This window comes from Artibeus jamaicensis, unplaced genomic scaffold (genome assembly GCF_021234435.1).
Source record: "Artibeus jamaicensis isolate MK-2021 breed Jamaican fruit bat unplaced genomic scaffold, CSHL_Jam_final contig_518, whole genome shotgun sequence".
NCBI lineage: Eukaryota > Metazoa > Chordata > Mammalia > Chiroptera > Phyllostomidae > Artibeus > Artibeus jamaicensis.
The window spans coordinates 5,564,440-5,591,660 of NW_026521870.1; the positions used below are offsets into that span (position 1 = coordinate 5,564,440).

The window sequence follows — 27,221 nt, forward strand, 5'->3', positions numbered from 1 at the left end:
TTACTAATACATCTGGTAAGGGGTTAATATTCAAAATCTACAAAGTACTTACAAAACTCAACACCAAAAAAACACAAAGAACCCATTTAAAAAAATGGGCAAAGGCTCTGAATAGACACTTTTCCTAGAGGACATACAGATGGCCAACAGACATGAAAAGATGCTCAATGTTACTAATCATCAGAGAAATGCAAATTAAAACCATCAGATGACATCTCACACCTGTCAGAATGGCTATCATCAATAAATCAACAAACAACAGGTGCTAGCAAGGATGTGGAGAAAGGGGGACCCTTTTGCACTATTGGTGGGAATGTAGATTTGCGCAGACACTGTGGAAAGCAGGCTGGAGATGCCTCAAAACAATAAAAATGGATCTGCCTTTTGACCCAGTGACCCACTTCTGGGAATTTATCTGAAAGAACCCAAAACACTAATTCAAAAGTACACAAGCATACCTATGTTCATTGCAGCATTATTTACAATCGCCAAGATACAGAAGCAGCACAAGTGTCCATTAGTAGATGAGTGGATAAAACAACTCTGGGATATTTACACAATGCAATACCATTTGGCCATAAAAAAGAAGAAAATTTTACCCTTTGGGACAGTATGGATGGACCTGAAGAACACTATTATGCTAAGTGAAATAAGCCAGTCAGAGAAAGATAAATACCATATGATTTCACTCATATGAACAAACTTATCTAACAAGCAAAACAGAGACAGACTCATAGATAGAGAGTAGATAGCTAGTGGTGGTGGTGTGGGGGGCAGATGAGGGGCTGGAGGGATTGAGCAGAAAGGAAAAAGATGCATGGACATGGACAACAGTGTGGTGACTGCTGAGTGAATGGGAGTTATAAGGGGACTAAATGGTAGTGTAAAAAATATAATAAAGATTAAATTAAAAAATAAAATGTTTGGCCAAGTTGAAAAAATGAATGAATAAGATGGCTAATGGATATGTTAAAAGAAGTGGACTTGGACAGAACCACAAGGAATACCCACACTCATGGGCTAGAGGAAGGCAGGCTAATGAGGGAACCTGAGAAGGAACTTCCAGAGAAAAAGGAGTATCTGGGGTATATGGCTGAAGCAACAAGAGCGACTCCACAATGCCCAATGATGCAAAGAGGAGATGGGGGTATTTCAATGCTTAAAGGCCAATGGATTTTCTTATCACGGGAACACTGAAGACCTTGGCAAAACCAGTGTTATGGCAGAGGTGGCAATGGGTGAAGGTTAGGTCTAGTTTCATGTCCTGTCATACGATTTTGAAACCTAGGATGAAGTGGAGAATAAAATCTGATAAAAAATGAATTAGAATAAAGAATACTTGATAAAGAATGGTCCTGGAAATATCAGGAGAAGATAAAATTAGAAGCAGAAGAGGAAATGGTTAGTATGGGAAGGTAGGATTATCCCTCAGGTATGGGACAAGCAAAGAGAGGACTAGCAAAAACACAGATCTGTCCAAGTGAGGGAGCAGATGCCAAACAGTCCATGTCAGATGCTTCTCAACCTCAGCCCACTATACATTGTAATTATATGAGAGTGAAAGACTCATATCTGAGGTTTTATATATAAGAATAAACAAGGGTAATAGAAGAACTCTGTAAGAAAAGCACACTTGGAAAATTGTATTTAGCCAAGAAAAAATATCCCCATCTTAAATTGATTGAAGTTTGACTGCAATTTATTCCTTAGCTCAGAATACATATATATTTCACCACTATGCATCTTACAATGAGGATTACAGACACATTTTATATGCATTTCTTAAACTAGTAGAGAAATTACCTAATTTCATGGACTAGTTCTAATATTACAAGACAAGTAAAGAGATTTCATCACTGCCTGCAAGGTAGTCAGGGATGTTAGAAAGATATGAATTACTGCCTGACAGGCAAACTAGTTTCTTTCTCTTGAATAAGTGGTTCTCAAACTTCAGTGTGCATTAGATTTACTGGAGGGCTTGTTAAAACACAGATGGCTGGCTCTCAGTCCTAGAGTTCCTAGATCAGTGCTTCAGACTTCGCATTTCTAATAAGTTCTTCGGTGATATTGATTTTGCTCTTCTAGTCCGAGGACCACACTTTGAAACCAACCACTGTGACAAGGCACTGTGACATTCAACAACATGTAGGTCTAGAAACAAGAGTATTTTCACTCAACCATCTATTGAAGGAAATTGCCAAACTAGAGTCTGTAAATATATTAAAATAGTACCATTAATATTTTAAAGAAATTATATGTATTTTTTTTAAAAACTATCTCACTAATAGTCAGACAGCAGTAAACAATGGGGACTTCTTGGTACCGGTATCACAGCCCTTACCCATTACAGTCTTTTCTACACATTAAAGCATAGTTTGGGTTCGGAACTTACCTGTTCCAAGAAACAGGACGTTGTATCTACCATCGGCAGCACTGACTCGATCCACAGCTATCTTTGTGTACTTATAGTCGGTGCCTATGCGGACGATCAGAGGCCTCTTGTGGACCGGGTAGATGGAATTGTACATGAAAGGGTGGTTCCGAATAAAAGTGACAACGTCATCCGGGAACTCCTTGGTGGTTCGCAGATTGGGGGTAAATGCTCCTCCTGGGCACTAAAAAATGTTTTTAAATAAAAAGTTAATAAAATATTTGCTTAATTTTAGTAATGATCAAAATACTTAGCTCAAGTTGTTTTAAGTTGACTTCCTGATGAGTAAACAGCAAAACTATATACAGTACTATATAATACTACCTGTAGAAAATAAATATATGTGTACGATTTCATCATTTAAATGAGGCTAAGTCCACTTATCCTACCCTATTTGTTTGCAGAGAGGAGCTGACACTGTGTTGTATATTACTTTTCCCAAACGAAGGATCTCTGAAGTTGGAACTTGGGTTGGATGTGGTAAATCAGACCTGACAATTCCCCTCTGAAACCACTGAAAGGACCCCAGTGGCTTCTATTAACTGTAGAATAAAATACCAACAGCTGAGCATGGCCTGCAAGCCCCTGGATGCCTGGCCTGCACCTGTCACTCCCACAGCAATTCCTGCTGCTCCTGAGCCTCAAGCATGCCCCCGCTCACACCTTGGCACCTGCTGTTCCCCATCTGAAATACTCTTGTTCACACAAGTCCGTGGCTTTCTCTGTTGCTTCATTCAGTTCTCAGTTGAAAAATTTCTTCCTTAAAGGTGAGGACACAAATAAAAATAGCTCTCCCTTTCCATTTCCACTGCCTTCTTAGCCTGCTTTATGTTGCTTTACAGTCCTATTTACCTAATTGTACATTATATTAGATGCTTTTATTCTTATTGTCTGTATCTCCCTCTGGAATGTAAGCTGTGTATTGACATTAACTGGGTATATTTTGTTCGTTGTTTCACTATTAGACCTATAACAAAGCTGACAAATAGTGGCTACCTGACAAAGAGTAGTGGACTACTCTATTGTATCTGGCATCCGATTTTGGTGCAGGGGCTGTATGAAACAGGGCCTCGATTCTGGCCAAGGGAGGAAAGATTCAGAGCCTCAAGTTCAAAGGGGTAGATGGAAAGCAAAATTGAGATCTGGAAAAGGACTGCTGGACGGCTTCAACAGTTCTGGAAAGGGAGCGTGACGAGGGCTTCTGAGGAGAAGATTCCATTTACAGGGCACCTGAGGCCAAACTCGAGGGCAGGCTGGGAGCCCTGGAGCTTGGCACTCACACACACTCACTAATAGGATCCAAGTGCTAAACAATATGAGCAAAGCTGTTGGGTATATTCTTTTAACACATATAAACACGATCTGTCTAACCCTATTGAATGAACATCTGTCAATAGCTCTACTTTCAGGAAAAAAAATAACTTGGCCAAATTTTTCTTGCAAATAGCACTCCTGTTCTAGTTTTCTTTTTTCTTCACTAAAGAAGTGCAAGGTAACAGGGAAGCAGTGAAGCAAGCTTCCTGAACAATAGCCATGGGCACAGCACCGGTGGTAAACAGCAGGATCTAATAAGCACAGTAACAAACTGCAAAGAGATACTTTACTCAAAGGTGGCAATGAACCCTTATTTCTACCTGATTGCTCCTATGCATTATATAAACCTAGTGTGGCCAGATTTGAACAGAAGATGGAAATGTGGAATTTTATGTGAAACCTGCCAACATTTTAATGTGGACTCAATGAAAAAAAGACAAACAATTTTAGGGACCAAATGAAACATGAAAACCTCTGGGTCAGTGCTTGTAACAGCCGTGGAATACGTCAGGGTCTCTGGGCCAGCACTTCCAGGCAGACCAGCACTTGCAAGTCAGTCTCAGCAAATTCCTGAGGCGGCCATGTTCACTGAGACATGTTCATCATGCCAAAAGCAATTTTTAGGCTAACTCTGACCAGTTAACATTATTAGAACTTTTTACAGGACTAGTAAATGTAGTTCTCTTTTTGCAGGAAGGCAGAAGGAGCAATTAAATGACTTCACTAAGGAGGGATAATAAGAAAGTAATAAGACTAAGCCTCTTATCCCATTAACTAGACTTTTGTCTAGGGTTCATATGTTTTGTTTTTTCCTTAAAAAAAAAAAAGCATTGTATTTAAATATACATGTCTATAAATTGCCCACAATGAAGACCAAATGAGGACAAAGCATTTCATTTGAGGGTGTTCTAAACTGATGAATGTCTTCCACACTTCTCAAAAGTATATGATTATGGGTGTTTTCTACCCTCATTCTTCATACAAAGCGGAAAAAGGGAAATCCATTGCTCATGGAATGAAAACATGGAAAGAACAAACGCACGGGCAATTTAAGTAGTTCCAGATTTTCATAAAACAACACTAATTATGGTTTGCTAAGCTGAGATGTCTCTTTAAAATATTTGCAAGCATCCTTATTTGTAAGTTCTGGAGAGATCCAAAGTTAGCACATACTACAGCTTGTATAATTTCCAGTTAGTGATTATTTTCACATGCAATAAACTAATTAAATTATGTGCCTTATTTATGGGTTTTACTTCATGATCACTAAAATTCAGATAAGAATTTTATATCTGTAAAACCATAGTTATTAAATTAGTAACCAAACAAATCAACTGAAATCAGTTATTCTATATTTACTAAGATATCCCACATTTGGGACTTCTGTTTATAATATTCACAATAAACTTCTTTCTTAGAGACAAGCATCTCCTTATGTGAGTGTATTTTAAAATTACAAAAAGTTTGTTTTGACAATAATTAATTTTCCAATCCGTTCATAGCAGAAACTACAGATATACTAGAATAAATGATAATGATGGTGACAAGAAAAAAAATTGATCACCCTTTTCAGACTGTTTGGATTTGAGAGTTTGCTCATTGTAACACTGCCAAGTATAAACAAGATGTGATTGACCTACCCTTCACCTTGTGTGTGTATAAGCTTGTGCACTGAAACCTAAAGGTAACTGTCCATTCATTTGCTACAATGAAACAAAGCCTCTGTCCGTTAATTAGGTTGGTGTCTCATTCCTCGGAAGGATAATTTTACTCCACAAACAGTCATTAAGTAATTTGGGTTAAACTTTTCCTTTAAGTGTTTGTTTTTCTCCAGTTCCAGTGTTCTGTTTATCATTCAGTGATAAGCACTCCTTCTCTGAGTAAAGACATTTTAAGCGTTTTGATTACTAAAGTGTTAAGTGAACGGCAAGGAACAATAACAATGCCAAGATAAAGAAGTGTCAGCAATGGTTGCCCTTAATTTCCTTCTTATTCTCAGGTATTTTTGAGTATCTGCTGACCTCTGATGCTCATAAATGTTTTCCTAATTCTCACAGCCATTATGCCAGTTTTCGTCATTAATATATTCATATATTAATTCATATTTCCATCTCCAAACAGCTTTTGTCCAAAAAAGCATTTTGATGTGCTCAGTGGAAAACCTAAAAATAAGAAGCTACAACTGTCTTTTAGACACGAGTATTCTGGTTAGAAACATGGACAACATCAAAGCAAAATTAAGACATACATAATAATTTAAGAAAAATATAAAATAAATAACAGAGCTTGGGTCATAATCAATGACCATATATGTTTAAGAGTCAATATTCTTTTAAACAAATTTAGAATAGTGGAGGAACATAAGGCTGCCAGGGCCACTGAGGTGGTTTAGAAATAAGTACACGGAGTTTGGAGTATTTAGAGAATTGTCATTTCTGGGGCATTGTTGGATCCTAGAATACAAAGTGGAGGCAAGAGGTAACAGCCTAGGGTGAAAACAGCAGAAAATAAATGCAAATCCAGTCAAAGCAGTAACTGGTATGGTCAAGGGGAACTTGACTTGACACTTGAAAGATGAGTGGTAAACTGATAAAAAGGTAGACTCAGTGGTATTGCAGAAACCAGGCTGGTTTCTAGCACTGGCCTATAAAATATGTATTTTGAAGAAACTAATCTTATGTTTAGAGCCCTGGTAATCTAGGTCCTTTATTTATTTAAAACCCAAACAATCACATAGTTGAAGTCTTGTACTTATATACCAGCTGGCCCTCTTCCTCCTCACATTTCCTCCCATCACCTAAAAAATCCCTCTGCCCAGACCTGCCTGCCAATGCAGAGCTTCTAGGACTCACTTTTCTTTTCTTTGACTTGTAATATGTAGTGCAATTTGGCCTAAAACATCCTTTCTTACCTATCCAATTTATTCACGTCCAGCTGCCCCTTAGGAACAGCTCAATCTCATATTTTTATATGCTTTCCCAGACAAGGCTGATGTGTAACATTCTCTCCACTAGACTGCCATGTTCACTGTCTATTTTATTCATGCATTTTGAATGACCTGAAACAATATGCATTTTGATTTTTCATGTCTCTATACCTCATGTATTTAATATAATTCTAAACTTCACTAACTAAATATTTTCAAACATCTAAGAGAAAGAAATACTTCTAATGTGAGAACAATGGGAAGATACATGTAATCAACAAAAGTGCTAGCAATCAACTTTGTTTCTTGACAACACTATGTGGAAAATGGATTTTCTGTGTTCTTTTGCTCTACCAGGTACCAGAACCATTCAAAGTAATATGGTTGAAGCCAAGGGTTCTGATCCATTTCTAAAATGATATTAAAACTGAACACTTTTATTAGGTTCTGCTTTAAGAGGATAGAATATGCAAACACAATCTACTACAGAAGCTTTATACACATTGCAGCAGGATAATGTAATATGTTAGCTCAGCCACAGAGAGGATCTGCAGCTTTTTGGCTGCCCTTTGCAACATACCAAAGGTGTCTTGTTTCTTCCACAAACTTGAATTACTTATGGAAAAACATTATGACACAATTGGCAGGCTTCTTCCTACTGACTTCGACTTGCTAGTCGGGGCAGTTTACTCACACAACTATCAATCCTGCTTAAAAGGAAGCACCTACAGGGAATATTACAATGAGGGTGTAAAATTTCTGCCCGTGTAATTTCTTTAAGAATCCAGTCATATATTTATGAGCTTGACATGGCAACTGGACTACTGTGTAGGGAAATAAAGGTCAGCGATCATAATTGACCCATCATTGCAAGGACTTCAGAGGCAATATTCTTAACCCTAGAGAAGACGGAATGCTTTGGATCACTTGGCTGTAGGTCTTCTGGCCACATGAATGGGATATTAAATCCTGGAAGTGCAGGGAAGAGGCTGACACTTCTGGCCACTGTGAGTCAGAGAGCTGACTTCATGATGTGTTGTACAGTAGAGGGTGGAGGGACCAAATCTTCAGGGAGAAATGCTTTTCTAGGAGGAGTTCCAGAGGTCATTCCTCCACCCTGCCTCTTTTATTCCCTAAGGAGCACTCATTTGACCTTTTTTTTGTCCTTTTTCAATTTAAAGGTGCTGCTCTTTTCTCAGCACCAGATGTAGGGAACCACATTACACAAATGTGTCTCAAGTACTGATTATTCCCTTTTCTCATGGAGTCAGCTCCAGATGTGTGTCACTAAGCCCTGGCATTATTCCACAATGCTTTAGAACAGAAAAAAGAAAACGCTTATTCTTAGGAGCTCAGAAATAGTGAAAATGGAACTGCTAGCAGAATTTTCTAGTTTAGCTGTGATTTATTTATTGTTTTTACTAAAAAGGGTTTATCTATTCCCACATTTTATGTAGTGTAATTAATTGCTGGTTGACATGAGTAGTTCTTTTACTGTGATTCTCAGTTGAACCGGGTGAAGGGTCTGGTGGGCATTGGGACAAGTAGCCTTTTCAGCAGGAAAAAAATCCCTGATTTGTAATATGTGCCAATTTCTATGGTGTAAATAATCCACTGTGCTGATTTCAAGTTATTGGGTGATGGCCTTACTTGAGACAAGACGTACACAATGTGCTCTCAGGAGCCAGTGTAGGCTGGCTCCACACACACTTACTGAGGCTCTGCAGCCATTAACCCTTATTCAGATGGCGTGGCTCTCTTTTATCTGTTTTATTGATTTATCCAAGAGATTTCTCTTATGATATGATTTAGAGACAAATGAAATTTTGTTGAATTTACATGTCAATTGCTCCTTTACTATATCCCATATATGTGTTGCTCAAAGAATAATTGATGAAAGTATATGCAAGCACAACCACCCCTTAATTTTCTGTGGTACAGTGAAGCAATGATGCTGTCAACTTCAAACATCAGTACTTCTCAAACATATTTACCTCCAAATATGTTGTCAGTGAGTCATGCAATACACTGAAAGAATGAGAGCTTTTGAGTTAGAACGGAATTTTGAAAGTTGCTCAGTTTCCCCCCTTCACTTTCTCTTCTCTTACGTAATCTGTTTTTATCCAACACAGTCCAAACTGAGGTGCTTTAAGATAAATGTATCTCTTGATTTCTTTTTCTTATGTTATAGAAAATAATTCATTTCTTTTTGCTTTCCCCTATTTTGCTGAGATATGAGTGTCACAAAGATACCATTTGGAAGGTGATTTTGAATTCTATGATGGGACTGTGTAGCTAGATATCATTAAGATTAAGTTTAATTATTTCACGGATAAACAGTAATGCTGATCATCTTTCCAAAGTTAATTTAAAGTTAACTAACTAATAAAATACATATTAATAATTAATCTTTCAGCTTCCTAACTGAAAACCAAACTTTAATTTTGAATAAATAGAAACTATTAGAAAAATATAGTTTTTCTGTTGTAAAATATATTGACAACCTTGTAATTTAAGATCAGAAAGTAAGGGAGTAAATAATACATTGTAAATAAACTCTAACAATAACAAAAACATAAAGAGAATCTACAACTGGTTAAAATTATGTGGGATGAATATCTGAAAGCATATTGGCCAACGAAATTTTATATTCAAGTTAAAAGAAAGAAGAAACACTTTCAAATTTAATATTATTTTAACAACTCTATTGTAATTTTTTCATACAATCACTCTTCTTTACTTATAAACACTTTACCATTTTAACCTTATTCTATGAATGCACAGACATTAGAAAATTATATTCCCATTGGTGTCAGTTGTATAGTATCTGTATCTCCTCTCAATCAGTGCACTGTATGACATTGTACAGAGAGAGAAACTAATCGATATTCTAGAATGAAAGGCAGCACTGTTATGGATCAAAAAAACGAAAACAAATAGCAGGACTGATCATTGTTGTCTAGAAGAATTTGAGTTCCAATCTACCAGTGTACGCTCTGTAACTTCACCTGAAAAAGTTAGTTTTCAATGTACCCTTTAATACTACTAATATTACAAGATACAGATATATTTATAGGCCTGAAACTATCGTTTATAAAAAGGTTTTTGAATTGCAACATTACTTTCACTGTAGTTATTTGCTTCTAAGTACCCTTTTCCATCTTTGAGAAATAACATAATTTGTAATGTTAGGCCCGGAATTAGATAAAAGTAGCCAAGAGGAACCCGAGGCAGGCTCCAGACTGACTCAGCAAGGAAGATAGAAAGTACAGAAAGTACAAAGAGTGCTGAACAAGATAAACCGCCTTATGCATGACCTTGTCTTTGCAGAAAAGTATCCACTGTTGCAAGCAGAGAACATAGCCATGTATGTTCTCTTGAGATAGCCAATTGCTAACAGCTACGTCTGCTTCTGTATTTGCTTGCTTGCTCACCCCAATAAAAACCCTAGGCTGTAAGCGCCAGGCGCGACTGTCATTTGCAGCCATTTTGGCACCTCAAGAGTTCACCCCTGCACAGGTAAAACTTTGGCCAATAAAGTTCCATCTCAAACTCCTGAAAGCTTCCGACCATTTGTTGCTCGCGTTGGTGGATGCCACAGTAAAATCAATATACCCCTTAAGGCCCTGGATGGTGTAGTTCAGTGGATTGAGTGCAGGCCTGTGAACCAAAGCATCTCTGGTTTGATTCCCAGTAGGGGCACATGCCTGGGTTGCAAGCCATATGCCCAGTATGGAGGGTGCTGGAGGCAACCACACATTGATGTTTCACTCCCTCCCTTCCCCATCTCTCTAAAATAAATAAATAAAATCCTTTAAAAAATAAAATAAAATCAATATATCCTTACGACTGAAATATTACTATGTAATTTATCTGTAAATTAATTCTCACATGGTTATTTCTTCACAAAAATAGATGAGGTTTCTTAATACAAGGAAGAGTTGTGAAAAGCAACTAACATCCAAATTCTTAGTTTCCCACCAAAAGTTCAACACTTTCCAAGCTATGGTTTTTATGTCGATATAATTAAGAAAATATCTCTTCCCTATCTAATATACACAGTGGCCTTGAATCTAAATAAGATTTATTAGCAATAGCACTTAGAAAAAGTGTAGAGAGTGATATCTATCTATCTATCTATCTATCTATCTATCTATCTATCTATCTATCTATCTATCTAATTTGTAAATCCCAAATCTGTGAAGCTGTGACTACTAAAAATTTATAATAAATATACCAGTAGTTCTATAGTTGTATTTAATAACCACCAAACTGATATGCATTTCTTAAGTTATATTTATTTAAAAAGTAAAATAACAGGAAGTTTTCTGGTACTCACAGTTCCAGGGCGAGGATATGGAATTCTACCCTGATATGAAATCAGCTGATGATTGGGCCCTTCTTTGTGGGCAAAAGGTCCATTAAACACAGTCTGTATATCAGATAAATGATACACACACACTGCTGATCCTTTAAAAACTGAGCTAAAAAAAGAGAGAGATCTTATTATTTGAATTTAAATGCAATTTAAAAATAGATGGCAAAGTTTATGATAAAGCAGTTGCTGTAATTCATCATGGAAAAGTTCAATTTCATGGTACACCTTATAAAGCTAAAAAGTTTCTACTATTTTGAAAAAAATTATTGGTACATAAAGCATTAAAACATTTAGTTCATTCATGAATGTTGTGGACAATGCTATAGAAAAGTTCTCAATGTTTCTAAAATATAGTACAAATAAAGAAGTTTCTAACTAGTTTATTCTAGCAACAAAAAGTGATTTGATGATTTATTAAAAATATGATTTTAAATTCTATATCACTATCAATACTACTTATAATTTCACTCACAGAAACAAATCTCATTAATAGGAGAACACCATCTCTTCGTCTTGATTTTTAATATTAGTATTCTTATATATCATCGTAAATAGTATCACAGAAGTCTAAATTATTGCTACTTATGTTCTTTCATAAAAATGAAACTCAGAATAGAAGGGTTCAAAATAGATTAATTAAGTTGCCTTTGGTCAGTAAAATCCTATAAAATGTGTTTGGATCCTTAATGAAAACTATTTTCATTATCATTAAGGGAGACTGACTAAAACCAACATTTCTCTGACTCTCACATATTTCTCTTAAATTAGATGCATAATGGAAAACTTACATGGCCAATGAAAAGTTAGATGCCCATGGAAAAGAACAAGCTGCATTATTAATCATTTACCTTAACAGTCAAAATGACAATTTACATTTTCCAACATCAAAGCTTCTGGTGATGGGAAAAACAGAAACTGGAAAATTTTTTTTTTGAAATGAATATTTTCTTCTTAAGAATTTGGCCCTGGCAGGTGTGGTTCAATGGATTGAGCACCAGCCTGCAAACCAAAGGGTCACTGGTTCGATTACCAGTCAGGGCACATGTGTGGGCTGCAGGCCAAACCCCAGGAGGGGGTGCTCAAGAGGCAACCACACAGTGATGTTTCTCTTCATCTCTTTCTCCCTCCCTTCCCCTCTGTCTAAAAATTAATAAATAAAATAAAAATAAAAATTGGTTATTTTTTCTTTTTTCAATTCTTTGTGAGTTAAGACTACTTTCTTTGTTAGAACAGAAGTTAAACTTATTGTAAAGGACATCTTTTTAGACATCTTCTAGGGTGAATGTTAATGATTTATAATGAAAATCCCTATGATTTTCTTTTTCACTGAATGGCTCATCATAGATTAAAATCATGCCATGTTTCCCTCACTAGAAAAGAATGCTAAAATCTTTCAATTTAAATTTTGTAGTTGACTGTCTAATTAAAGGGACCCCTGACATTCTACCTGGCCATGCCACAACTGGAATACTGCATTGAATTCTGAGCAATAGTCCTCATGTAAAACAGAAAAATCATGTGCAGGAAAGGGTGAGAATATGGTGAATATCTTGGAATATATGCTGATTGGGATCAGGCATCCAGAGAAAGTAGAAAACATTAAATATATTTTGAAATATATATGAAATATTGTCATATGGAACATAAAAATAGGTTCAGCATTTTGTTGCTTTCTAAACAGTAATCACTTTAGATTTCTCTGGAAGTAAAAGTTACTTAATAGAAATGCCAAAAGTTCTGTTTGAATCATGAGTCTTCAAATTATTTCCTTAAAATGAAATATCTTACATACTTTATTCCTGGATTATAATTAACATTCTTCTTTCTTTGAGAACAATATCATATAATTATTATAAATTATCTACATAAAACCATTTTGAAAAAATTAAGTTCAACTTAAATATATTTTGGTAATAAAGCAAAAGTAATAAAAGAGGAAGGTTAAATCCCAAATGTTATGTAAATTTAAAAGTTGAAAAAAGTGCTTTTGTGATAATTACTATTACTCAATAAAGGTTACTGTTTAACTCATAAATTATCATTGCTTAATAATTACCTTGATGTTGTAAAAACACCGTACACTAGTGTTGTCCTTGGGTTGTCCGTTTCAAGCAGAAACACATCCTCTATGAAAGGGAAATGTCAACATTCTTTTCAAGTTCCCAAATGGCAACTGTGTTTTTTAATTTTTACCCTAAGAAAATAACTTCAACTATGAAAAAGTATTATCAGCATCATTCCAATTTAAAACTAAAAGAACTAAATGACAGGCACCTGGTAAAATAAGTTAAATAAAATGTTATACAAACACGAAAGGGATTTACGAAGACTATAACCTTACAGAAACCATGCTAACAAAATAATATTAAGTGGAAGAGGCACAATGGAATATGATATGAATGAGAACAATGTAAACCTTAAACTACACACCAAAATTCAATAGGGAGATTGCCAGTGAATGTCTCTGGTTAGTACAGCTTTAGAAATTGTCCTGCCGCTGCTTTTTTCCTGCATTTTCTAAATGTCCTTTAATGATAATATACTTTTTTTTTAATTTAAAAAATGTTACAAATCTCAATTTCTTTTTCACCTAGGGCTAGAAGTTGTAACATAGAAGAAAATATTTTCACAGTGATTTTTTCTCTACACAAATTATGACATTAGCTTATGGTCAGAATTGCTAATCATATTGCTTGAGATATTTAATTTAATCAACAGTTACCCTAAAAATAGGAAGTTGTATATTAAAGCAAAGACAATGGTATAAATCAGTGATTTTCAACTTTTCCCACCTCATGGCACACATAAACTCATTACTAAAATTCTGTAGCACGGCCAAAGGTATATTACATGTATTGCTGATTGGGTAAAAAAATAGATATAATTTTGATTCATTTATTATTGTGTTCATTGTTATTATTTTTTTAATTGACAATCTGAGGGAAAAGAGGTCCGTGCCTCTGACTCAACAGACATTGATTGCATGTTAAAATATCTTGTGGCACACCAGTGTGCTGCGGCCACTGGCTGAGAATCGCTGGTGTGAATGATTAAGTATAGCAATACATAACAAAACCTAGAAGTAAATTTCTGATAGAAAACCCCAATTAATAAATAGTTGTTATGATTACAAGAAATGTCTGTTTTTAGTGACACTTTTGTAAAGAGATTCTTGCTCAGGAATACAAAGAAAGAGGTATTTATTTTAAATTCACAATAAGTTTAAGATCTCAAGCAATAAATTGATAACCACTAGCTTTTCTATACATGAACAAAGGCTGACACTGTTCAGATATCTTAAAAAAAAAAGAAAGATAAGTATCCGGAGTCACTGAAACATAAATGCACTTATAAAGAATCCGGGGGAAAATAATGAATGACTAGGTTATAATAAAAGTGGTGCTTAGAACTTTTTTCTACAAAAGCTGACACAGAAACGTTTGCTTCTGTGATCAACATAATGGCTTTTGATGACACCAACTATCTATTTTAGTTTTTGTAACTGTTAGAAGCAGTATATTTTCTCATATTGTAATATGTTTTTATTGCTTACCTCCTCCCTACCTCAAAATCTTAGTAAACTGAATAAATTTACTGATAACTAGCATGTTATATTTTTATGAATTAAAGTAGAAATAATTTACAAATGGCACTTGGTACACTATAATGTGTACCCGATTATTCTGATTAAAGAAGAAAAAAATGTTCCTTGGTAGAAAGGGATCAGATTGTTAGTCCTTATTTGATCTGGGAAGTACAGCTTTCCTCCTGTCACACATGCGGAAAAAACTTTGTCCCCGAGTCAGCAAAAAGAACCTAGACTGGAGCACAAGTCTCATTTCTACTCTAACACTTTTTCATCTAACCTCGATTCTGTCCATTAACTGTAACAGTAAAAATATACAGCTGTACTCTCCTAGAAATTGATTTGAAAGCAGAACATTAGATTTCAAATACATGGGGAGGATTGACGTGGGGGGTGGGTAGGACAGGGGAGAGTAATGGGGGAAAAGTGGAGACAACTTTTATTGAACAATATAAAAATTAAAAAGATATATATATATATATGAAATACACATTCATTTTAGAAAAGCATGAATATATCATTATGTATACATAAAGTATACAAGCACTCTTCTCCCTCTCTCTCTCTCTCACACACACACACACACACACACACACACACACACACACACTCATTCATATACCTGGCGAATTTAAGAACTAAATGTATTAGCAATGCATTCAGGGACAAAACAGATTTAAAAAATACTTAGGAAAATTTATTAACAGTATCCAGATCATCAATTCAAATTGATATGTTGTTTAAAAAATACTTAGGGGAATTTATTAACAGTATCCAGATTGTTAATTCCAATGGATACACTGTTGATGCTAAAAACATTCATGTAAAAGACATCTTCTTCTGAGAGTTTATTAAATTCCATAAACATTACAAACTCCCTTTCAGACATTTTTCAAATCCACACCTCTGTACCTAATTCATCAAAGTGAGTTTCCGGGCCGTCTTCATCAGTCACAGAGCACACCAGCCTTGCTTTCAGGAAGGTGGTCCACTTGTTGACCAGGCTCCGCAGTCCACCTGTGTCGTTCTGAAACCGTTTTGTAAACACATTTCAGCTTGCTTAAATAAATATTGAATTCTATTAAAAATTCTGCTTGGGTTCTCATTACCTGGGGATTCATCACAATCAAAAGGATGGCTATGTTAAACCACATTCAAATATCAAGTGAGAGAGGAACATTTAAGACATAGTAGGTAATAAAATAGCCATAGGTTATACTGTACTATTATTATTCTATCATATGAAATCAACTGACAATATTTCAAAAATCAAAGTCAATGTATATTTTCTCCAAAGCTTTACAAACTTAACAATAAATGTTATAGGACATATGTAATTTAATCTGCCTTTTCTTTATAATGCGCTGTCTTCAATATGAATGGAACTATTATATATAGTGAAGTTTGCATATTCTACTGTGGTCAGGAGAGCTGGTTAAGACTTAACACCAAATGGTCCTCCAAAGTTCTTTTTTTCTCCTTCATTTTGTCTGTGTTATCATTTACTCCTCAGTATTTCTTGCTGATCAGATGCTTTAATACACATATTTCTACACACAGGACAGGGAAGATGGCTTTGGGATCATCCACAGAGAGTTAGTTTCTGTTGATATCGTGACTTTTTTCTGCATGCCAAGAAGCCTCTCGCCCTTTCTGTGGGCTTTACTATATTGGGGCAAATGATTAAGAAGCAACTGAGCTCCACTATTAGTGGAATATTGCAATATTTAAAAACAAACTATTTTAAACACTAAGTGCTTTAAAAGAAATAATTCTGCACAAACAACGCTATTCATAAATGTCAGGACAAGCCTGTAAAACTACTATAAGAGCAGACGTCATGAGGTTTTCTCTTAGCTGCTATATATACTTACCATTTATATACAAGAATATTTTGGTTAATGTTTCTAATTAAAACAGTATTTTATGAAAGCATTTCCTAATTTTCACTGTTGTAGATAGTTCCTCCATAACTGTCTTTTAGTAAGGTTTTGCTATATTTTATTTGCAAGAATTGTTCTCTTTCTGTAATATACAATTTAGCTATTTGTTTTTAATACTAGTATACTAAATAGAAAAGCAAAAATTAACCAAAATTGTTTATTTGTATAAAACCATAACCAAAATATTTCCTTGAAGTGAGCTTTGCGTTGAAATAAGGTGTTTATCTCTTATGGTTGATGTGAATCAACATTAAGTTCAAACATCTCCAATGAATATTTTATTAATTTATAACAGTAGGTAATAAGAGTAGAAAGATAAACCACTGGAAAAAATATTATATAAGTTAAAGTGCTCAGTCTTTCGCCTTGACTGGTGTGGCTCAGTGGATTGAGTGCCAGACTGTGAACCGAAGAGTCGCTGTTTGATTCCCAGTCAGGACATGTGCCTGGGTTGCAAGCTCCCAGTAGAGGGTGCACGAGAGGCAACTACACACTGATGTTTCTTGTCCTCTCTTTCTCCCTCAATTCCCCTTTCTAAAGATAAATAAATATAATATTTTTAAAAAGTAAAAAAGTAAAGTTCTTAATCTTTTTTCAAATTAGAATATCCATAGCAGTCTAGATTAAAAAGTAACAAAACTGATTTTTTTGGCATTCTCCTAGATTTTAAGCTATACTACAAAGCTATAGTAATCGAAACACTGTGGTACTGGCATAAAACAGACACACAGATCAATGGAACAGAAGGGAGAGCCCAGAAATAAACTCATACATATATGGTCAATTAACTTATGACAAAGGAGCCAAAAATATAAAATGGGGAAACAATAGACTCTTCAATAGATGGTGCGGGAAAAATTGACAACCACAGGCAAAAAGAAAAATAAAACTGGACCACTTTCTTACAGCATTCAAAAACAGCTAACTCAAAATGGACCAAAGACCTGAACATAAGACCTGAAACCATAAAATTCCTAGAAGAGAATAGGCAGTAAGCTCTTTGACATAGGTCTTGGAGATAATTTTCTGAATTCAACACCAAAATCAAAGCAACAAAAGCAAAAATAAACAAGTGTAATTAGCTCAAACTAAAAAGCTTTTGCCCAGCAATGAAAACTATAAATAAAATGAAAAGGCAACCTACTGAACAGAAAAAATAATTGTAAATCATATGTCTGATAAGGGATGTTATGCAAAATTTATACACAACTCACACAACTCAACAGCCAAAAAAAGTCAATTAAAAATTGGCAGAAAATCTGAATAGAAATTTCCTCAAGAAGACCTAGAAATGCAGATGGCCAACAGGTGCATGAAAAGATGGACAACATTACTAGTTATCAAGGAAATACAAATCTAAAACAAAATGAAATACCACATCACACATGTTAGAATGGCTATTATTAAAAAGATAAGAAATGAGTTCTTATGGCGGGGATGTGGAGAAAAGAGAACCCTTGTGCACTGTTAGTGGGAATATGAGTTGGCACAATTACTATGGAAAATAGTGTGAAGGTTCCTCAAAAAATTAAAAATACAACTATCACACGATCTAGCAATTACACTTCCAGTTATTTATCTGAAGAAAATAAAAACATTAGTGCAAAAAGATGCACCCCATGTTAATTGTGGCATTATTTATAATAGTTAATATGGTGAAATAACATCAGTGTCCATCAACAAATAAATAAAGAAACGTATATACACAATGGAACACTATTTAGCCATAAAAAATAAAATCTTGCTGTTTGCGACAATGTGGATGGACATTATGCTAACAGAAATAAGTCACACAGAAAAAGAAAAATACTGTATCATTTCTTTTATATGTGATATTTAAATAAACGAAAAATACCTCATAGATATAGAGACGAGATCAGTGGTTGCAAGAGACAGGGTTAGAGTAGAAGAAATGATGAAAAGGGTAATTTTTTTTTTTGCTTTTTTTAAGTTTCAATAAATTGAACTTAAAAACAATGTTAATACTTACAGGACATATTCTAGCAATCATGGAATGAATCTGTTTTGTGCTTCTGCTATTGTCAGTCAGTTTCTCTTTGAAGAAGAAGTAAATCTTAGCATCATTTGGATCAGTTCCATCTGGGATGACATGTGCATCCACAAACATAGGTTCTAAAAGAATTGCAAAGACTGTTTATAATATATACTCATGACAAAAAAATTCATCTACTGTTCATCCAAATAGACCACAGACACATGCCTTCTTCATCTTTGGTAAAAAAAAATAATCTGATGTTTATAGGCAAAAAGTCTAAAAGCAGCAATTGTATTCAGTCAATATACCACAGTTGGAATGTCAAGTGCCACAAAATACAGCTATAATACGACAGCTCAAACTATCTTTCTCTGTCTGCAATACATTCTGAAAGTTCAGTGAATGCCAAAAAAAAAAATCTCTGTATACTGATTAGTTTTAAAAATTGAATAACTTTTCTGGCAGTTATTTCCCATGGAATCTGATAGTTATTTTATAGGGAAAAAAAGTTTGTTTTTTAAAGTATGGTTTTCAATCTAGTATATATAAACTCAAACTCTTTGAAGCAGAATGGGGAGTCCGGAGTCCAAGATCTAAAAAACACATTTTTCAGAAAATACAGTCTATGAAATGAAGAAAAAACTTTTCAACAAAATTATGTCATTTGAAGACATAGAGGGATTTCTTATTTCAAGAACAAAACAACTTTTAGCATACTCTATTTCCAGATGTACTGGAGAAATAATTTGAATAAGAAAATGGACAATCAGTGCTTTCTTGTGCTGGCCTACCAGTTGAAACAAGATGCCTAACTGTGTAATGTTAAGTGAATTGCCAAATTTAGGGCAAGTTAGAAATTTTCCCCAGGGTGAAATGACAAAGAACTTAGAGGTTTCTTCCTCCTCTAAACAATAGCAGCTCATTGAAACTGTGCATTAAAGTCAAATGTGCACCTTTTCTGATGTGAATTCCATGTGCTCCCAAGAACCGGAAGCAGTCAAGGACTGACAATCATAAAATCATTATGCTTGACTTCTATTAGGCATTAATCAAATTATGAAAACATAACATTTAGCAGTTCTATAATTTAGAATCTAAATATAAAACATATTGGAAGTTTCTGAATATACCACACTCATTTTCATAAATTTATAATTTATAATAAAGTCAAAAATTAAAGAATTGAACTTTGACATTATTAAAATATAAAACTGTCTAAATAAATAAATATGTTATACTTAAACAACTAGAGGAGATTCTTGTGTACAGGTATGTATGATAAATATCACTGTCATTTTAATTTATTCATATATCTTATGATAATGGTATGATGGTTAACAAATTATGTCTATTTCAATTTTTTATTTATCATAAAAATTTTTAATCATAAATTACTGATTTATTGTTACTCATGACATGGTACTATAATTTTTGACCACTTTTACCTAGTTTTCATTATGGGGTTAAATGAATTGCTTTAAAGAATCATTCTGAAAATATAGAAAATATTTTCTTACCACTTAGCCATTTGGAATTGTGTTGATCCGTTCTGACTGCATTTCTTTTAGTTAAACTTCGAAAAATAGCAGCATCTGTCCCCATGAAATCTATATACATTCCAGAGAAGAGTTCTTCATCTACAAGAAAGAAATTGCCAACACAACTGTAAATGTTTATTAAGGCTATTTTAAAAATCAAGCAGAACTTGATCATTAGATCATCACACACATTATAGAGTGTTTATAATTGCTAAGTGGTTTATGTTGTCCACCAAATAAAAAATTGGATAAAGTTTAATCTGGTTTCCTTATAGACTGTATGAATATCAAAACCTTATTCTACATAGAAATAAAAGTTCCTCTGCTTGTACTTAATTTGACTAAATATCTATGTTTATATACTGTACATCAGAAATGGCAAAAATAATATATGTATAGAAGATAACACAATAGCTTAATTAATTATTGCTTTGTTCTTTTTTAATTATTTATTTTATTTTATTTATTTATTTATCTCTAGAGGGAAAGGGAAGGAGAGAGGGAGAGAAATATCAACGTATGGTTGCCTCTCATGCATCCCCTGCTGGGAACTGGCCTGCAACCCAGGCATGTGCCCTGACTGTGAATCGAACCACAATCTTTTGGTCCACAGGCCCATGCTTAATCCACTGAGCTACACCAGCCAGATAATCATTACTTTGTTTTAATAAAAGCACTGTAGAAGTCAGAAAACTTGGTTTCTATTTTTGGTAGTAATAAACAAACTGGGAATTAGGATCAATCATTTAATCATCTCATCTGTAAAATATAGGAATTGAATTATAACCTTACAAGTTCTCACCACGCATTAGGAATTCTATAATTTTATAAATAAATTGAAAATAATAATTATTATTACTATTAATGACATAGAGGCAAGACAACATTAAATATTTTCAAAATACTATTAATGATATAATTTCATCATTAAAAGTACACATTTTGATTTTCCATGGTAGGTGTCTATAAAGTAAATAAAGTGTTACATTTTCACTTATAAAACAATATATTAACATTAAGTTAATAAAATAATATATTAACATTAATAATATAATATTATGTTAATAAGCTACATATGGCTTAACATACTAAGCCATAAAAAACAGAATGTAGAGACAAGAGAGAAAAGATATTTTAAAATTAAATTAAATTATCATTATTGATGACAAAACATATTTTGATCTGTATTTATATAACATTTAACATTTAGTTTATCCATATTAACTTTTATGTTAGTGAAAAGAATAACTATTGAAAGGATATGTGTGACCCTAGAAAATAACATAGTAGTTAATTATCTGTTTAAAAACCAATAAAATTGCTCAGGTCTGTCCCACTGAACCACCAGGCAGCTGTGCTCTTTCACTGACAATCCAGAATTACTCCCTGGCCACTTTCAGACTGTGGTCATCGTGGCAGACCTGGAACATGCTGAAGCACTCTAAGCTCACTGCTTATTCACAGTTCCAACTGGCCCAAGATAGACTGGAGAATGGAATGTTTTAATATGTGTTCATCGGGTCATGGGCTGAACCCCTACTGGTTAGCATGGGGGTATGACAGGAACTGTGTCACCCGGCTGTGATTCCTGGTAGGGGTCTAAATCCCCTGGGAACAGATTAGAGGGAGATAACAAAAATGTGCAGAAAAGTATCTGACCAGTTTAACCTCTCTAAAATTCTGTGAATATTTATAACATCTACACAAGTATTCTGTAGATACATTGATTGTTAAATTGAGATACCTTTGTAATTATGTCACTTTTGCTTTACCCAATTATCCCCAAATTATTAGATTATAAAATCTTGTTGTTTTTTACATACCTGATATTAAACATTATCAAAGCCCACGTCTGTCTTTATTTTCTGTCTTACATTCTCAGTAATAGGGAACAATAAAGTAACTTTTATTTTGTATAAGAAATATTTAATCAATATCATTTGGGAAGAATTTTGAGAATAGGGTACTTATTGAAGAATTTCTTTGTAGGACATATGCAAAGATAAACTTGTGCCCTTTAGCTTTAATCCAGAAATGTTTTACTTTTCAACTGTACTTCCAGTAGCCAGAAAAATGTCACAGGGTTTATGACAGGTTCTTTAAAAGATGTATCTGATTTTTGGTTGTGCTACAATGACTAAAATGGCAAAAATACCTAAACTTGCACATTTGGTTAGATGCCACACCTGCATTGTGAAAACTGGAATTCAAATTCCCAACACTTCTTGGCACTTTGGTAGAAATATTTGAACCAACCTGTGTTATTTAGTGGACTGCAGTTGAACAGAAGTGTAAGGCACTGCGGGGCAGAGCGAGCGGACTGAACAAACCTACTATGCACTATTAGCGCTGATACTGGAGATGATTTTAGGGGATAATCATCAGAACAAAGAAAATGGTAAATAAGAGTTTATAAAGCCTCCTGCTCATTTTGGTTTCATTTTAAGTTAAGTAAATCATTTAATGACTTTCAGTTATAGTATAAATTACAGTGTTAATTGAGATATTAAAAGGTAGTTCAGGAACAGGCACATAGGAATCAAAGACTCCGGTTGTTCAAAAATGAAGGCCGATACCTAAATTCAATTTTGTAAAAAAAAAAAAAGATCCAATTTGCTAAGGAAAAAACTATTTAGTGGCTTATCACAGTTTAATAGTAAGATTAATTATGCCTTGTTCTCACCCTTATTGTTCTAAACAATATTTGATGAGATAAAACTATAGTATTAGTGTTAACTGACCTTTGAAGTTTATTGTCAAAGCATTTAACTTCAAATAAATGAAAACTCTGTATAATGAACTAGTAATATCTATTTACATTTTATATATAATAGAATTTCTAAAGGTAAATAAAATTTCCTTCCTATTGAAGAAGAGACTTTTTCAGATATTACTCCTGAATATTTAGAAAATTATCTGAAAAGACTCTGCATCAGACACATTTGGAGATCTTGTAGTTAGCTTCAAAAGTTTCTAACTTTTTTTGTCCTAATGATTGATATAGTTTCATTTCCTCCTTGCCCAATTTGAATGACATATATATGGAAATAATTCATTGGATAACTTCCAAGGTTACATTTTAGTCAGAGCTAGATGTACCAGTTGTAATTTAGTTTCCAGATATGAGAAAGAAAGATGGATTGGTTGCCTCTTTAAATGAATCAAAGCAAAGCATTTTGACCACAAAAATTATTTTCCCACCTGTTCTATTGTCAAATGATGTAATTTTACCATTGGCAATACATACAGAAAGCAAACAGGGGAAAGCGTCTACTGTGTAGTCAATACTGGAATCCCAGATTCATCTTCACAGTCAACTCTGTTAAACCAGATATTCTAAACTGTTATAATTAACCAGAAGAGAATGCCTTTTAATTGAGTTATAGAAAAGCATTCAATGTTTGAAACTCAAAGACATTGATTTATCGGCGTATGTACTAGCAAACAATGGGGCCTACTTTTTAGCTGACTTAGCTGATGTATTTTATGGAAAGTGACAAAATGAAAAAGTGACTCTACCACCACCTCTCTTTCAGTATAGCAATTTAACAATCCACAGAGAATATATTTGGGTAACACATGCACTTCGGTAGCCTTTCATTAGAGAGTAACACCCTTTTTAATCATTTGTAAAAGATCACTAAACATGAGGAAAAGTGGATATATTTAATACTAGAAAAATACTACATAAAACATTAAACATTACTTTATAATATATAACAGTATATACATGCATATACATGCTTTTTTGTAAATTGTTGACTCGTTTTAGGAACAACAGCCCTTTCATGTTAGAAGACAAAATACATGCTTATCATAGATATACTTGAAAATGAGAAACTAAAATTTCTATTTGTCAGCACATGTTTCTTACTGCAATGATCTCAATGGGCATACTCTCTCATGAATTATTTTTCCTTGATCCTTTTTCATTTCCTCCTCCTCCTACTTTCCACTTACTGATCATAACAGATACTGTGTTCACATTGGGGTTGAAAGAGCAGCGTCCTTTTCCAGATTCACACTTGGAGTCAATCACGAAAACTTGGTCCTTTAGTGCAGACAAAATTGAAAAGTAATAATACATAGCTTTATATTTAGTTAATCAATTGGGTTTTTTAGTAAAAAAAAAAGTATTATCATAAATAGTAAGCTTTCTACTTGGTTGCTTAAGTCTTCCCAGTTTACTATATGAAGACTATCTTGGTCTATAGAAGAATCCATCTATAAGTTACAAGCTAACCTCAGCATTGACTCCTTTTACATTCCTTGACCAACACATTTTCTCCAAATCAGCATTAGTAAAGCGCACTTGGACATCAAGAATTATTGTAAATCTGAATAAGTTGAAAATTGACCAAAAGTAGAAAGTGCCCACAGAAGAACAATGTGTATAGGATTATAATATTTCTAAAATAATCAAGACATTTTAAATATAAAATTTTGTTACCACCTAATTTTGTTATTAAAGCATTAGATTAAATACAATAATTTATAATAGATAAAATATCATATTTACTTATTTATTTAACAAAAATATGGTGAGCATCCTCAATGCCAGGCACTGGTAATATACTGGGGACACAGTAATCAAAATAGACAAGTATCTTTTCCTTCAAGGAATTTGTAATATACTATAAAGAATATAAATATGAAGTATAAAATATAAAGACAATAAATACATAAAATGTAGAGTCCGTTAGATGGTGCTCAGTGCTTAAAGTAAATATTAAGCAAGGAATGGGACTAGAAAAGCCCATGGACTGAGGACCAAGGGCTCATCTGAAATATAATGATCAGTGTAGCTTCACTGAGGGAACATTTTGTTGGAATATTTATCTTTTCCTTGTATGAGTTATGAAGCTACCGCCTAAATTCTAAGAAAAAAGTATCAGTTTTGTTGATTGCATTAGATAATGAAGGTCTTTAATTGTCCAGCTAAGTTTTTCAAAATTATCTGCAGCTGAGAGGAAGGCAGCTGCAGTGTTTTGGGGTATGCAAATAAAAGGACCAGAGCGCTGCCTTAGGAAGATTGGGCCTTCCCTTGTGCTTTAAGAAGACTGAGAATGCCAGTTATAAAAACAGAGGATGGATTCAAGAAAGTAGATTTGTCTTCAGTTGCAATAGTCAAGGGCTCAGATAATGTAAACTGATGTAACAATCTCAGTGGGCATGGTAAGAGCAGTAAGGATACAAGAGAATTTGTAAAGTGGAGATTAACAGAGTTTGGCATTCAATTTCAAACTGGGTGAAGTTCAGGAAGATGACAAAACAATGGCGATTCTGAAGTTTTGAATCGTTCTAGAAAATAAAGCAAGTTCATTTTTGTTATATTGAGTTCAATATATTGGCATAACATCCCTGAGGCCAGAGGGCTTACATGATCCTACAACACGATCCTCTTTGATGAATTAAGTCTACAGTTGAGGAAAATATAACTTGCCAAGATCCTGTAGCTAAACAGCAACACAAGAAAAATTAAAACTCAGTCTCCTGGCTCCTAGCTACATCTTATTTCCAAAAAGCCATCATTGATATAATGACTACACTAAATATGTAATGATAAACTTGAGGAAAAACAATAAAATTAGTAAGCCTGTTTGTGATCCCTTGGTCAGAGACGTACATAGATTTGACTAAACAAGTGAGTTGGCATTGCAGGCATTGGTGAGACTCTGTAGCTACTACTCACTCCCTACTGACCTACCCCACCCCTGTGTAGTGCTCCTGGACTCATGTGCTTATAATCCAGACCTTGTCATGACCAGCAAGGGACACGGTCCACCTGAATATCACTAAGTCAAGCACTCTGCAACAATTCTTCACACTCATCTCCCAAGAACTCTATTTTTTCCATTTCATCAGTCTTTTCTCTTCTTTATTAACCAGTTTCTATTGTATAACTCAATATTTTTTGAAAAAATATTAAAATTCTTTGAATCTATGAATTTTTTTCATGGCACTCACTGCCTGGAAGGCCATGTCTACCCACATTCTCCATACTTGCCTCCAAACTTCTTAGCAGAAGGTGATTCAACAAAGTATATTCAACATAGTATATATTTGTGACCACCAACCTGAAATGGACCCCCTGCTCAGCAGGATTTCAAGAATGCTCTTGTCAATAGTTCTCCTATTAATAATTTCAAACCATTGCCACTTTAGTCAAATCTCCTAACTTATTCTCAGCTCATATGATTAATAACCACATTCCTCAGAAAGTGAAAACCTTAAATGAGATGTATTCAACTTTAAACTACCAAACCCATAAATATGTATATTCTCTAATATATCCAATAATACATGAGAGAAACTATTTCTCTTATTCTGGGGCCAATCCTTCCAGCAATTCTTCTAGTCTTCTTAGGCAACTTTTAATTTCCATCATCTCTTTTCTTTCTTTGACCTTGTTAACTGGACCTTTTACATCATCATCTAAACAATCCCTTCAGCTCCTACATATTTCTGTCAGAGTCACATTGTTTAAAGACTAACATGTACTCACCATCATTTCCTGACTTTTTACTGTCTTCTCGGTCCACTTTATTTGGGCATTCAACCTCAATTGTTCTAGTGAAACTCTTTCTGATAAGGCTCTTAATCACAGTCATGCTACACAATTCAGTGCTTATTTTTTACACCTGGTATTACTTGGACTGTCAGTGGTATTATAAATGGTTGCTCACTTTTGCCTTTTCAAAATGACTATTTTTATTCCCAGAACCAACACACTCTTGTTTTTCCCCCTACTTCTCTGGCTGTTTCTTTTTAGTACTACTTGATGGTTGGTCTCCTTTTCTCCATTTGGCCATTAAAGTCAGGAGATCCTCACTTCTGAGTTATAGTCATTCTTCTCTTTTCACACTGTCCTCTCCCTGTGTGATTCACCCCACTCTTTGGGCTTCAGCTGCCTTAATAAAACAATGACACAAACATTTATATAACCTACTTTATATTCAACTGCCTACTTGATATGCCAAATTGAAATATCAACTTGCAACAGCATCTCACATTCAACAAAACCAAACTAAGGCTCATAATCTTAACCTCAAACATGGTTCTTTTCACTGTTTCACATCTCAGTTCATGGCAACTATTTAATTAAAAAG

At 34.2% G+C, this 27,221-nt stretch overlaps 1 protein-coding gene across 1 annotated transcript in view; it reads right to left on the bottom strand.

Annotated features, from left to right (window-relative positions):
- Nucleotides 1-27,221, bottom strand: part of SEMA3C (semaphorin 3C) — a 179,862-nt gene that overhangs the window by 48,546 nt on the left and 104,095 nt on the right. The window contains exons 6-12 of the mRNA XM_053668930.1: nt 24,073-24,163; nt 20,092-20,211; nt 18,569-18,711; nt 15,548-15,662; nt 13,106-13,175; nt 11,011-11,155; nt 2,393-2,615 (exon numbers count right to left, since the gene is read on the bottom strand). Of these exons, the coding sequence (XP_053524905.1) occupies nt 2,393-2,615; nt 11,011-11,155; nt 13,106-13,175; nt 15,548-15,662; nt 18,569-18,711; nt 20,092-20,211; nt 24,073-24,163 (907 nt within the window). The remainder of the gene's footprint in view (nt 1-2,392; nt 2,616-11,010; nt 11,156-13,105; nt 13,176-15,547; nt 15,663-18,568; nt 18,712-20,091; nt 20,212-24,072; nt 24,164-27,221) is intronic.